The sequence below is a fragment of the Sceloporus occidentalis genome, unplaced genomic scaffold, assembly GCF_023333645.1.
Source record: "Sceloporus occidentalis isolate IW3139 unplaced genomic scaffold, rSceOcc1.0.p SCAF_76, whole genome shotgun sequence".
Taxonomy (NCBI): Eukaryota; Metazoa; Chordata; class Lepidosauria; order Squamata; family Phrynosomatidae; genus Sceloporus; species Sceloporus occidentalis.
Window position 1 is genome coordinate 731915 of NW_028317056.1, and position 15426 is coordinate 747340.

At 53.2% G+C, this 15426-nt stretch overlaps 2 protein-coding genes across 2 annotated transcripts; both read left to right on the top strand.

Moving 5' to 3' along the window:
* Positions 1 to 499: 499 nt before the first annotated feature.
* On the top strand, positions 500 to 5637 carry LOC149285648 (zymogen granule membrane protein 16-like). Its single transcript, XM_089495126.1, has 4 exons — positions 500 to 711; positions 4737 to 4780; positions 4933 to 5065; positions 5307 to 5637. Exons 1-4 carry the CDS (start codon positions 500 to 502, stop codon positions 5635 to 5637), a joined length of 720 nt encoding a protein of 239 aa, XP_089351252.1.
* Positions 5638 to 12728: 7091 nt separating this feature from the next.
* On the top strand, positions 12729 to 14868 carry LOC149285649 (zymogen granule membrane protein 16-like). The gene is made up of 3 exons (XM_089495127.1): positions 12729 to 12786; positions 14195 to 14327; positions 14544 to 14868. The coding sequence occupies exons 1-3, from the start codon at positions 12729 to 12731 to the stop codon at positions 14866 to 14868; spliced, it is 516 nt and encodes a 171-aa protein (XP_089351253.1).
* Positions 14869 to 15426: the final 558 nt, after the last annotated feature.

A 15426-nucleotide genomic window follows, 5' to 3' on the forward strand; every position in this document is an offset into this window, starting at 1 on the left:
GCGCTGCTCCTGCCCCACGTCCCCCCCACGGCAGGGTCAAAGGTCGCGTGGGATCTTGTGGGGGTTTCTGTGCCCCTGGTGCCCTTGGTTGGGGGTCACACAGGGGCATCTCCCGTGCATGCATTGGTTTGGCGGGACCCTCTGCCCCATACGTCTCCTTTAAAAGAGTCATTTAACCCTTTCGGTTCAGGAAGGTCAGTGAAAGGGTTAAGTGCATTCTGCAGGATTTGCCCCTCCACTCCCAACCCCCTTTACCCTCAGAAAATTCTTGGGGTAAATAAACGCCGGTTCCTGGGGCAAAATACATGCAGGGCAATCAGCCTGCCCCCCGAAACCTGTACGCCCCCCCTTCCAGTAGTGATGCCGGGGTAATAAGAGGCTGGAGGCCCCCCTGGGCAGTATTACATTTAACCCATTTTCTGCTGGGTCTATAAAAGGGATGCGGCCCTTATATTACCCAATATTATCTTCTAAACATATAGTATGAGCATGAGATACAATGTATGGGGGCCACGCGGGCAGTATGGAGCTGTATGGGGGCCACGCGGGCAGTATGGAGCTGTATGGGGGCCACGCGGGCAGTATGGAGCTGTATGGGGGCCACGCGGGCAGTATGGAGCTGTATGGGGGCCACGCAGGCAGTATGGAGCTGTATGGGGGCCACGCGGGCAGTATGGAGCTGTATGGGGGCCACGCGGGCAGTATATGCCGGTATTCACATTATAGAAGTAGAGTAGAGGATCGGTTCTCAGAGCTCCCAAGGGCCACTTTCTTTGTGGTTCCTTTAAGACACGTATAGACACAACGTATAGATAAAAGATCACATGGTTTCTGTCGCGTGTCCTCATGTCACACCGGTGGTCTCACCGTTAGGACGCTCCGCGCATGGCAGAACACGGACGGCTGAAGATCAGGTGAAGGTCAGACGTGTCACTCCAGATCTGGGGGCCACGTGGACAATAACCCCGCTGCTTTCACAGACGTGACCCTCGTGCACAGATAGTAAAAGAGTTAGAGGAGAGGACTATACGGGACAGAGCCGTGGCCCCTGGGAGCCGCGTTTAGGAGGAGGAGAGGGCCCGGTACCAGGAACTTACAATCTATTGGGGGGTGAGAGGGTTTGAGTGTAACGAGGGGGATGGGGAGACATCAGCGGGTGAGTGAGTGTGTGGTGTTACAATGCCTGTGTCTGTGTGAGTGGATGGTGTTAGAGTGTGAGTGGATGGTGTAACGGGGCAACAGATGATAAATGAAGGGCAACTAAGAGCTAATTCTCCCCGAAAATAACTGCCCCTGGAGATTTATCTCGGCCGATACGCAGACAGCCCCCGCTTTTATACATTTTTAATCCCTTCGCCAGATATAGAAAAATCCACATCAAAAATTCATTCACTTCTCCCGAAAACACGGCGGGAAATATGTACAGAACACGCGTGATCACCCAACCGGGCGCGTCCCATCGCAGGGGGCCGGGGGTCTCGCTGCGTATTATAAGGAGAGGCTGGGGGTCTCGCTGCGTATTATAAGGAGAGGCCGGGGGTCTCGATACGGATTATAAGGAAAGGCGGGGGGTCTCGATACGTATTATAAGGAGAGGCTGGGGGTCTCGCTGTGTATTATAAGGAAAGGCCGGGGGTCTCGATACGTATTATAAGGAGAGGCCGGGGGGTCTCGCTGCGTATTATAAGGAGAGGCTGGGGGTCTCGATACGTATTATAAGGAGAGGCTGGGGGTCTCGCTGTGTATTATAAGGAAAGGCCGGGAGTCTCGATACGGATTATAAGGAAAGGCCGGGGGTCTCGCTGCGTATTATAAGGAGAGGCTGGGGGTCTCGCTGCGTATTATAAGGTAAGGCCGGGGGTCTCGATACGGATTATAAGGAAAGGCGGGGGGTCTCGATACGTATTATAAGGAAAGGCCGGGGGTCTCGCTGCGTATTATAAGGAAAGGCCGGGAGTCTCGATACGGATTATAAGGAAAGGCCGGGGGTCTCGATACGTATTATAAGGAAAGGCCGGGGGTCTCGCTGCGTATTATAAGGAAAGGCCGGGGGTCTCGATACGGATTATAAGGAAAGGCTGGGGGTCTCGATACGGATTATAAGGAAAGGCCGGGGGTCTCGATACGTATTATAAGGAAAGGCCGGGGGTCTCGCTGCGTATTATAAGGAAAGGCCGGGGGTCTCGATACGGATTATAAGGAAAGGCCGGGAGTCTCGATACGGATTATAAGGAAAGGCCGGGGGTCTCGATACGGATTATAAGGAAAGGCTGGGGGTCTCGATACGTATTATAAGGAAAGGCCGGGGGTCTCGATACGTATTATAAGGAAAGGCCGGGGGTCTCGCTGCGTATTATAAGGAAAGGCCGGGGGTCTCGATACGGATTATAAGGAAAGGCGGGGGGTCTCGATACGTATTATAAGGAGAGGCTGGGGGTCTCGCTGTGTATTATAAGGAAAGGCCGGGGGTCTCGATACGTATTATAAGGAGAGGCCGGGGGGTCTCGCTGTGTATTATAAGGAAAGGCCGGGGGGTCTCGATACGTATTATAAGGAGAGGCCGGGGGTCTCGCTGCGTATTATAAGGAAAGGCCGGGGGTCTCGATACGTATTATAAGGAAAGGCCGGGGGTCTCGATACGTATTATAAGGAGAGGCCGGGGGTCCCGCTGCGTATTATAAGGAAAGGCTGATTAAGCTTTACGGGGGCCGGATGGGGCCGGCGAGTTCTATACATTATAGTTTTTCCGCCCCGCCCCCCCCCCGTTACACACAGCTGGCTGGCGGGGAGCGTAATCTCGGTTATGGCGATCGTGATGCTCTGCAGCTGTGCAGGGGACTCGCCGTGTCCCAGTAGCGTGTGTGTGGATAACACGCGTGACTCAGCGCACCCGGATGATGCGTGTAATTAACGCATTTTATTTCTTTACGGAAGGTTTATCTCGCTCGGTTGATGTTAATCATTTTTTATGGTGTGATTGGTATTTTATTCCGCGTTTATCTGTCTTTTAACGACCATTAAAACCCGGCTTTATTTTTTTTACTCAGCAGAATTTCCTGCCCCCCCATCGAGATCGGGACCCCCATGGCGTTTGGTGCCCCCCCATTCATTCCCAGACTTTGGTTAATCTGATGGTTTGTAGCCGGGCCACAGGGGGCAAAAACTATAAAATATAAGAAATACAAAAGGTAACAATTTCTACCCCAAAATGTCGGTAAAATGGAACTGTCCAGGAGGGCCGTCAAGGGGCCACACAGCCATGAAAATAGCTGTCAGTTGGCCAATGAAAACTTTCTATGATAAAGGAATATCGGCAACTTCCTCAGAGCCCAGGGAAGGGTGGCAGAAAGGAATTACCCCTGGGCTGCTCAGATTTGACCACCCTTCCCGGAGTATCTTCGTGTGTTTTACTTGTAGTTCCGCGCATGGCCACCGGGGGCTCCAGTTTAATGCAGGGCTTCAGGAGGTGCCCCCCTGCCCAGATCCTTAGGGGCACACTGGGAACCTCGGGTTTGCCCCCGACTCTTAGGGTTTTTGCCCCAATCTCAGGCTGAAGGGGCAGATTCTTGGGGTCACGCAGTCTGGAGCTGAGATCATATAGAAAACTCCCAATCGGGTTTTTGCTCCCAGTATGTTACGGGTGATATCCCTGCTTGAACCCAGGTGACTCAAGTGAATCTTTAAATAAAGACAATCAAATTTTCCATGACAACCCGTATTAGAGCCATTTGGCTGACACAATTGCCAGTCCATGGCTCCTGATCAATGTACTGGGCCTGGTCTGCATCAGAGTACTCTGCCGGTCCCAATCCATGGGTACTTTTCCGGCCCCTGGTTACTGCCCCTGGATACTGTGCTGGCCCCTAGGTACTGCCCCTGGGTACTATGCTGGCCCCTGGGTACTGTGCTGGCCCCTAGGTACTGCCCCTGGGTATTGTGCTAGCCCCTGGGTACTATGCTGGCCCCTGGGTACTGTGCTGGCCCCTAGGTACTGCCCCTGGGTATTGTGCTAGCCCCTGGGTACTATGCTGGCCCCTGGGTACTGTGCTGGCCCCTAGGTACTGCCCCTGGGTATTGTGCTAGCCCCTGGGTACTATGCTGGCCCCTGGGTACTATGCTGGCCCCTGGGTACTGTGCTGCCTTTACCATTTTTTCCATTATCTGGTTATCTATTATGTGCCGGCTCAGAGCGAGGTGACTCTTGGCAGCTGAGCTGACGCTCAGTAATAGTGAAGTTATATTTAGTACAGAACAAACAACGATAAGAGTTTGATCGGTGATGGGGAGGAAGGAGTTGCCCCTGACCCTGTGTGACCTGCCTTCCTGCCCCACAGCTGTCTGCCCCCGTGAGTGCTGTTTGCCAATGAGGAGGGGATTGCCATAAAGCTGCCCTCCGCGGTATATATAGAGTCCCAAACCCCAGATCGCCCCACACACCAAATCCTCCGACATGTAAGTACCTGAGATGCTCTGCAGTGTACATACCCATGGTGCAATGCTCTGCGGGATGGGGAACTGAAGAGCTGCAGGGGTCAAGGGGGTTTAGAATATAAGGAACGAGGTACTGCTGGTGCAATGATCTGCACTGACTGCGATGCTCTGCACAGGCTGTACATTATGAGGGTATGGGGGGTGTAATACTCTGCAGTGTATGGGGGGGGTGATACTCTGAAGCATATGGACGGTGTAATACTCTGCAGGGTATGGTGTGTGTGATGCTCTGCATTGTTTTGCAGAATGTTGCTCTGGATCCTGCTGAGTGTTTTCTGCGTCATTGCAGGTGAGTGATACCCGTCTGTCTGTCCGTCTGTCTATCCGCCTGTCTGTCCGTCTGTCTATCCGCCTGTCTGTCCGTCTGTCTATCCGCCTGTCTATCCGCCTGTCTGTCTGTCCGTCTGTCTGTCTATTTATCTTGGTCTTATTGCCCCCCAGCCCAGCCGCGCAGCGCCTCCTACTCGGGAGAGTATGGCGGAGGTGGCGGTAAGCGCTTCTCACACTCTGGGAACCAGCTGGACGGACCAATCACAGCCCTGCGGATTCGCGTCAACAGATACTACATTGTGGGGTAAGACTGAATCCACATCCCGCCACCGGCCGAGAGCCCAGCAAGCAGCCACATTGCACGGGTTCCTCGGGGGCCGGATGTGGACACAGTGGGCTTTATTTGCTAAACAGTGAGTTTGACGTTAAAACATTTCCTCGAGTGTCAGTTCAATGTTAGTTCGGTGAGGTCCGGTGTCGGCCCAGTGAGGTTCCGGTGTCGGTCCGGTGAGCTTCTACTCACCCTCTCCTTTTTGCCCCCGCAGCCTGCAGGCCCGATACGGCACGACGTGGTCGCAGTACGTGGGGGGATCTTCCGGGGATATGGAGGAGATCTTCCTGCACCCGGGCGAGTCGGTGATCCAGGTGTCGGGGAAATACTCCAGTTACCTCAGGAAGCTGGTGTTCGTCACCGATAAGGGCCGCCACTTTCCATTCGGCAAAGATTACGGCACCAGCTTCAACGCCGTGCCCCTCTACCCCAACACCGTGCTGCGCTTCTTCAGCGGCAGCTCCGGCTCCGTCATCGACGCCGTCGGCTTCCACTGGGACTACCCCATCAGCGGCTGCGTCCACTGCAAGAGCGACCAGAAATAAGTGACCCGCAGAGCGTTCCTCCAACCCCTGCAGAGCATGCGCCAAGTTATTCTCCCATCTCTGTGAGCAGCACTACCTCCTCTGCCTGAAATAAAACCTGCAACATCAACTCCACCTCCGGCCTGATTGTATTTTAATGCCTGAGCTGCTGAGCTTACACTCTATGGGGTAAAAAAATATGTATCCGACCCCGGGGCTTCAACAAAACAGAAGGGAGAGAGAGAGAGAAAGGGAGGGAGAGAGAGCGCGAGAGAGAGGGGGGGGAGAGACATTTTAATACATAAAGGGAAAAGTTACAAGAGAAACACAAGCGGGTCAGAGACTGAGATGAAATGGAAGGAAGTTTTACTTTACTGAGAGGGTGGTGGATAAGTGGAGCAGCCTCCCAGCACAAGTGGTAGAGGGTAATACAGTGAGGGGATTAAACATGCATGGGATAGACTTACGGCTCCTGAATCTAAGAGGACACCAAGGCTAGACGGGCCGGAAGGGGCCGATCTGCCAGTAGGGTATGTTTCGGACAGGTAAAGCGCTGCAGTCACTCCATACGTGTTATATGATATTATATATGTATTATATTATAAATATTATATGATATTATATATGTGTTATATATTATATGGAAGTATTTTTCCTGCAGTTCTCTTTATCACCACACGATGGCAGCAAAACTCTGGCACTTGAATTCTCTTCCGGGGCAGATATCGGGGCTGTGTCATTAAACTGCCCTTTTTATTTACTGGAACCACTTACCCCAAATCTTACATGTTACCGTCTATACGCTATACGAACCCCCCCCTTATATGAAGGCCATGGTGGCGACCATCTTAACTTCCTGCTCTCAGGGTCTGCAGGATTATTCCTCCCCATTAAGTTATCTCTCCCCTATTGTTAAGTTGCTGATGTCAGCGGGTAGTCCTGGCCGCATCGCGCTCCGGGTAGAGGGAGCCTAAAAGTTCCCGGAATTGCAGACAATGGTGACTCAGCTTCCACGAGGTCAGATCTTTTCAAACGAAATATCTCTGAAATAATTAAAGTGAAAAACACCCCGCGGGGGGCGGCGAACAACTTTATTTATGCTGAAAGCGGGGCGGCCGAGGCCCATTTTTAAGTTGGGGTTACGTGGGCCGAGTGCCACGGCATGTCATGGCGGCTTTATTATCCGATGGTCCAGCTGGTGTTTTCACACGTCTCGTGGCCCCCGTGACCCCGGACCCCGTGCCAAGGAGCCGCCCTGGGAATTGGGCCAACGTGTCCTGTGATACCTGGTGCCACCCCGGCCGTGGGACCCACGGCAGCTGCAGGGAACTTTCCCACGGGAACCGCCACTCACTCCGAGCCGTCCGTCTGTCTGCTTATTGTATATCAAGGGCACATGTGACAAGCTTCTGGAACTGGAGGGGTTAAAGAGCCGTCTGCCCCACTCACAATACAACACCCCACTCCACACACCACACTCACTCCACACAACCCACTCACCCTACACACCCCACACAACCCACTCAACTCATTCACCCCACACAACCCATTCAACTTACTCACTCTACACACGCCACACAACCCACTCACCCTACACACCGCACTCACCCCACACAACCCACTCCCCCTACACACCCCACACAACCCACTCAACTCACTCACCCCACACAACCCACTCACCCTACAAACCCACTCACCCCACTCACACTACACAGACCACATTCTATACACCAGATTCTCAGGGCATGGAGTAGGCTGTCAGGGTGAGGGGCAGGTTCTGGGGGTACTCAGATGCCCCGAGCTGGCGGTGAAAATCCCCCTGTGTTGACCCTGTCTGTGTGTGGTGTGGATCTTGATGTTGGGGGTGTCTGTGGTTGTTTGGTGATGTGTCTGTGTGTGTTGTGTGTGTGGCTGTATCTGTGTGTCTCAGTGTCTGTGTGTGTGTTGTGTATGTGATTGTATCTGTGTGTGTAATATGTTGTGTGTGTCTCAGTGTCTGTGTGTGTTGTATGTTGTGTGTGTGGCTGTATCTGTGTGTCTCAGTGTCTGTGTGTGTGTTGTGTATGTGATTGTATCTGTGTGTGTGGCTGTATCTGTGTGTCTCAGTGTCTGTGTGTGTGTTGTGTATGTGATTGTATCTGTGTGTGTAATATGTTGTGTGTGTCTCAGTGTCTGTGTGTGTTGTATGTTGTGTGTGTGGCTGTATCTGTGTGTCTCAGTGTCTGTGTGTGTGTTGTGTATGTGATTGTATCTGTGTGTGTAATATGTTGTGTGTGTCTCAGTGTCTGTGTGTGTTGTGTATGTGATTGTATCTGTGTGTGTAATATGTTGTGTGTGTCTCAGTGTCTGTGTGTGTTGTATGTTGTGTGTGTGGCTGTATCTGTGTGTCTCAGTGTCTGTGTTGTGTATGTGATTGTATCTGTGTGTGTAATATGTTGTGTGTGTCTCAGTGTCTGTGTGCGTTTGTGATGTTCTCTTACACATCGGTGTCGCTGTGAATCTCTCTCTGAAATGCCGAAGGCCACGGAGAGCGTCACTGAAATCCTACAGAAGCAGGAGATGAAACGAGAAAGAGACGGACGGGGAGAGGGCGAGAGCTGGATGGGGAGAGAGAGGAGAGAGGGATACAAAGAGACAGAGGGGAAAAAAGAGAGAACACAGAGACATAGAGAGAGGATGACACAGAGAGAGAGACAGAGATGGAAAAGAGCAGAGCGTGAGAATCGGGGTATTTGGGGCAGATTGCGTGTTCGCGCATGTGGGTAGGGGGTGCGTTTGAGTTTCTTAGTATATGGTACGGAGACACTGAAATGACAGTAAAAGTAAGTAACGCAACAAAATTGGACAAAAAAATGAAATAACTTAATATAAATATACGATTGTTAACAGCAATCACAATCCTATGATAACCAGGCGTACCCGGATCCCAGCCGCCGGCCGGCGCATGCTTAATGTCCGCGGGATGGCGGGCGGTGGATGTGTAATAAAGCTGCGACATATTTACGCTCGCCGTCTTATTGGGGAGGAGTAAAGTTATTTTACTAAATCTGTATGGATGCTATAGGCCTAAGCTGTCATGTGAGTAGGTGTATGTTTGTGTATATGTGTGAGTATGCGTGTATATGTGTGAGCATGCGTGTATATGTGTGAGTATGTGCGTGTATATGTGTGAGTATGTGTGTGTATGCACGTGTATTTGAGTGTATGTTTGTGTATGTGTGAGTATGCGAGTGTGTATGTGTGAGTATGCGAGTGTGTATGTGTGAGTATGCGAGTGTGTATGTGAGTGTATTTGAGTGTATGTGTGAGTATGTGTGAGTATTTGAGTGTATGTGTGAGTATGCGAGTGTGTATGTGTGAGTATGCGAGTGTGTATGTGAGTGTATTTGAGTGTATGTGTGAGTATGTGTGAGTATGCGAGTGTGTATGTGCGTGTATTTGAGTGTATGTGTGAGTATGCGAGTGTGTATGTGAGTGTATTTGAGTGTATGTGTGAGTATGTGTGAGTATGCGAGTGTGTATGTGCGTGTATTTGAGTGTATGTGTGAGTATGCGAGTGTGTATGTGCGTGTATTTGAGTGTATGTGTGAGTATGTGTGAGAATGCGAGTGTGCTCTGGTAATGGGAATGATGCCCACAGCGGGGGGGGGGGGCAGCATGGGCCGGTGTTTATTGTTTCAGGTTTTGGCGTAGTAAATAAAGTTGGTTGCGGCCTTTCCTTTTCCTTTTCCTTATCCGTGGTGTGCGGGGTCGTTATTGGGGTTATTGGGGGGTTGAGCCCGGCCCGGAAAATCGAGGCTGCAGGAGTGAGCTGATTGCGGTCGCGCAGGCAGCTGCCGTGCCGGGGAGGCAGTGAGTGGGAGGACGAGCGTCTCCGGTGCTGAGCGTCTCCTTATCGCCTCCAGTAAAGGCTCCTCTCATTGCCCCCTCTTTACATAACTCAGCAAGCGGGAGCCCCCGGGCGGCCCCCAGACAGGGAGGGTACGGGGGTAATTTACGGGGGTATTTTATCCCCACCCGGCAGGTAGCGGTGCATGTTCAGTGACCCGAGCTGCGCCCAAGTTACTGTTACTGTGATTATTACAAATCCATTGGACTCGTCTACAGAGCTTACAATCCATCACACTGTCCGCAGACCCGAGTGATATCAGTACAGGGGGCATCGGGGTGACATGCACCTGTCAGGAAGAGATAACGCCCAGTACCACGAGGCATCTGCTCTCTTATCTGCCCCTCCGCCTGCACCTTGTCCCTCCGGGTGTCTGTCCGGGACGCGTTTACCGCACACTCCACTTTATTACAAAGTGAGTTAACAGGACGTGAATCATATACCCAGCCCTACTATAGCTGCAGCTGGCACCTGCCCCCCGCCGGGGCAAACCTCAGCGTAACCAGAAAGGGGGCTCAGGAAATGCGCAGCGCTCTGCGGGGGGATGGAGAATGCGCAGCGCTCCGCGGGGGGATGGAGAATGCGCAGCGCTCCGCGGGGGGATGGAGAATGCGCAGAGCTCCGCGGGGGGATGGAGAATGCGCAGCGCTCCGCGGGGGGATGGAGAATGCGCAGAGCTCCGCGGGGGGATGGAGAATGCGCAGCACACTGCGGGGGGATGGAGAATGCGCAGCGCACTGCGGGGGGATGGAGAATGCGCAGCGCACTGCGGGGGGATGGAGAATGCGCAGCACACTGCGGGGGGATGGAGAATGCGCAGAGCTCCGCGGGGGGATGGAGAACGCACAGAGCTCCGCGGGGGGATGGAGAATGCGCAGAGCTCCGCGGGGGGATGGAGAAGGCACAGCGCACCGCGGGGGGATGGAGAATGCGCAGAGCTCCGCGGGGGGATGGAGAATGCGCAGAGCTCCGCGGGGGGATGGAGAAGGCACAGCGCACCGCGGGGGGATGGAGAATGCGCAGAGCTCCGCGGGGGGATGGAGAATGCGCAGAGCTCCGCGGGGGGATGGAGAACGCACAGAGCTCCGCGGGGGGATGGAGAATGCGCAGAGCTCCGCGGGGGGATGGAGAAGGCACAGCGCACCGCGGGGGGATGGAGAATGCGCAGAGTTCCGCGGGGGGATGGAGAATGCGCAGAGCTCCGCGGGGGGATGGAGAAGGCACAGCGCACCGCGGGGGGATGGAGAATGCGCAGAGCTCCGCGGGGGGATGGAGAATGCGCAGAGCTCCGCGGGGGGATGGAGAACGCACAGAGCTCTGCGGGGTATAAAGAACCACAGCGCTCCGCGGTGGATGGAGAATGCGCAGAGCTCCGCGGGGGATGGAGAATGCACAGCGCTCCGCGGGGGGATGGAGAATGCACCGAGCTCTGCAGGGGTTAGAGAACCAAAGCGCTCCACGGGGGATAGAGAACGCACAACGCTCTGCGGGGGATGGAAAACGTGCAGCGCTCCGCGGGGGATAGAGAACGCACAGCGCTCCGCGGGGGATGGAGAATGCACAGCGCTCCGCGGTGGATGGAGAATGCGCAGAGATCCGCGGGAGATGGAGAACGCACAGCGCTCTGCGGGGGATGGAGAACACACAGCGCTCCGCGGGGGGATGGAGAATGCACAGAGCTCTGCGGGGGATATAGAACCAAAGTGCTCCGCGGGGGATAGAGAACGCACAGCGCTCTGCGGGGGATGGAAAACGTGCAGCGCTCCGCGGGGGATAGAGAACGCACAGCGCTCTGCGGGGGATGGAGAACGTGCAGCGCTCCGCGGGGGATGGAGAACGCACAGCGCTCCGCGGAGGATAGAGAACATGCAGCGCTCCGCGGGGGATGGAGAACGTGCAGCGCTCTGCGGGGGATGGAGAACGCACAGCTCTCCGCGGGGGATAGAGAACGTGCAGCGCTCCGCAGGGGATGGAGAACGTGCAGCGCTCCGCGGGGGATGGAGAACGCACAGCTCTCCGTGGGGGATAGAGAACGTGCAGCGCTCCGCGGGGGATGGAGAACGCACAGCGCTCCGCGGGGGATAGAGAACGTGCAGCGCTCCGCGGGGGATGGAGAACGCACAGCGCTCCGCGGGGGATAGAGAACGTGCAGCGCTCCGCGGGGGATGGAGAACGTGCAGCGCTCCGCGGGGGATGGAGAACGCACAGCGCTCCGCGGGGGATGGAGAACGCACAGCGCTCCGCGGGGGATAGAGAACACACAGCGCTCTGCGGGGGATGGAGAACGTGCAGCGCTCCGCAGGGGATGGTTGCTTGCAGTGAGAGTTGTTACGAGGCGGGTTCTCTGCTGCTGGGCGGTGGGTTGCAGTAAAAGCCCCGCGTGGGGTTATTATTCAGCCACGTTTGGTGCCAAACAGAAGCGTTTTCTTATTTTAGGCAAAGTGTAATAATGTAAGCGGCTCAGCGCAGCGCAGTCCGACCTACAAACGCGGAGCTGCCCCCGGCGCGTCCTCTGGGGCATTTATTCCCAGCTTCAGACCCCATGCTGCCTTTCTAACTTTAATCATACTGATTACAGGGCGCGGGTCTCCATCGCCCGTTTACGTCAGGATTATCTCTGCTTTTATCTACACGGAAGGTCCGGGTCACGGTATTAACCCGTTGTGTGCTGCCGCCTCCTTGTACATACTGCTCACTCTATAGTGTTGGCTGTGACGTTTGGCATGGCGGGGGTTAACAGGACGTAATCAATACAGAGAGGGCTTCACCTGGGTGACAGATGTTTCAGAGAGAGCCCTATATATATAGATGTAAAGCGAGACCGCTCTAGACAGCCAGCCTCCGGACAGCACCAGGTGAGTGACTGGACACGAGCCACGTCTATACCCCGACTACCCCGCTACTGGATCCATTCTCACTAAAGACCCGAGGTACATGGACTAGATCCAATCTCAACAGAGACCCCCGAGGGATAGATCCAATCTCAGGAGAGACCCCCCTGAGCGATAGATGCACTCTCAGGAGAGACCCCCCGGGGGATAGATGCACTCTCAGGAGAGACCCCCCGGGGGATAGATGCACTCTCGGGAGAGACCCCTGTTGTGGGACGGGTAGGATGTAGCGGTTTTGTTGCTGTCAGTAACCGGTTGCGCTCTCTTTGTTGCTCTTTAGCGAAATCTCTGAGACTTTCTTCTGTTGAATCCCGAGCGTGTGCCCCTGCGCGATGCTGGCCCTGGCGTGTCTGTGTCTGGGGCTGCTGGGCTCATCCCTAGCGGCCACCGGTGAGTAACCAGTATCTGTGCATCAATTCAGCACTAAATACCCCGAGGGAGGGGGGGATATCGGTTTATTGTATGCACACACGCACTCTAACACCATGAGCTTACATACACGTACACTCTAACCCACACACACACACATACATACACACACACTCACACGCACTCTAACACCATGCGCTTACATACACGTACACTCTAACCCACACACACACACATACATACACACACACTCACACGCACTCTAACACCATGCGCTTACATACACGTACACTCTAACCCACACACACACACATACATACACACACACTCACACGCACTCACACACACACGCACTCTAACACCATGCGCTTACATACACGTACACTCTAACCCACACACACACACACACATACATACACACACACTCACACACACACGCACTCTAACACCATGAGCTTACATACACATACACTCTAAACCCCCCCCCACACACACACACATACATACACACACACTCACACACACACACACTCTAACACCATGAGCTTACATACACATACACTCTAACCCACACACACACACACACACATACATACACACACACACACTCACACGCACTCTAACATCATGTGCTTACACACACACTCTAACCCCATACACTTACATACACTCTAACCCACACACACACACACATACATACACACACACTCTAACACCATGCGCTTACACACACACACTCTAACCCCATACACACACATATACACACACACACTCTAACCCCATACACTTACATACACATACACTCTAACCCACACACACACACACACATACATACATACACACACACTCTAACACCATGCGCTTACACACACACACACACTCTAACCCCATACACTTACATACGCATACACTCTAACCCACACACACACATACACATACATACACACACACTCTAACACCATACACTTACATACACATACACTCTAACCCCCACACACACACATACATACACACACACTCTAACACCATGCGCTTACACACACACACTCTAACACCATACACTTAAAGCTATATTCCAGGGACAATTTGCGGCAGGCAGGATCGGAATCTGTGTAAATTGTACGTTACGGTTCTAATCATTAAGTGTAAGGGTTAAAATAACCAATTTATATATAAATATATGTTTTCGAAACCCAGCATGTATCCCAACGGTCCCAACTTCGTGTTCTCAGGATCTGCAGGATTTTTCCTCCCCATTAAAGAATTTCTCCAGTCTATGGGAAGCGTGACTACACCATGAGACAGCTTCACTGTAATGACAGCTCTCTATATATAGACAGCAAAGTGGAGCCGATGGGGTATTTTCCCCACAGGGGTAATATGGGGTGAGGGGCCCCTCGGTCTCATTCATGCCCCTTTATCTCCTCAGTTCAGTCTCGTATGTCGTCCTTCGCTGGCGAGTACGGAGCAGGAGGAGGCACAGCGTTCTCATACTCCTCTGAGCAGCTGAATGGACCAATCACAGCCCTGAGAGTGCGTGAGAACCCCAGCCACGTGATAGGGTGAGTCTGCAGAGTATTTCTCCCTCTATGCGATTATCACGGCACGACGAGCAGAGCGTTTCTCCTTCAATAAGTAGATTATTTCCTATTGATTCACCTGCCCCAGCACCCGCCCATTTGCCCCACACCCATATTTACTGCCCTTTTCGTCTAATGTCTGGATGCAGCTCTCTCCCGTTAATAATGACTTATTCCTTCCTTCTGCCCTCCCACCAGGATCCAGTTCCGCTACGGCAGGGAGTGGGGTCCGTATTACGGCAACCCGTCCGGCACGCTGCTTGAGGTGGTCCTCCACGCCGGGGAGAACATCACTCAGGTGTCAGGGAAGGTGGCCTCCTACGTTAACGAACTGATGTTTGTGACGAGCCATGGACGCATTTTCCGCTTTGGCCAGCCCTCCGGCACCTGCTTCAACGACTTCCCCCTGTACTCCGGCACATCTCTGCGCTACGTCAGCGGCCGATACTCCAGCGTCATACACAGCATTGGCTTCCACTGGGGTCTCCAGCCGGGCTGCGTCCACTGCAAACAGGAAGAGTGATGTGACCCCACCCGTGCAGTCTGAACAATCTGTATAAGCCCCACCCCTGAGGTGCCGCGTCCCACTCAGACCTGTATATTCAATAAATTGTCTTTTCTCTGATTATCCGTGTCGCTCTCCTTTTATATACTGCCCTAATATATACTGCCCTATATGATCCTGACGCCCGGAGCCAAAGCCCCCTCTTCTCTCGTAAATGCCCCTCTTAATCCTACATTTACCTCCGTATGGGGAATTCAGTGCAAAATGACCAACAACCGCATCACGATTCATTCATTAAAGGGACAGGAAGCCTTTTAGCAAATACAGCTTGTGATAAACAACCCCTTACCAATAAATAACATTACTAAATATTCTCAGTACATAAAGGGTTAACACCCTGGCCTGCACCAATCAGAAAACACGTTAATAAGATTTAGTTTAAACACAAAAGCCAATCAGGAAGAAGTGATATTAAAAAATGTTATTTAAAAATGTCAAGGATTAGAGGCCGGAATCTAACGCTAGAGGGTCGGAGGCTGAGATGGAACGAAAAGGAGTTTTACTTTACTGAGAGGG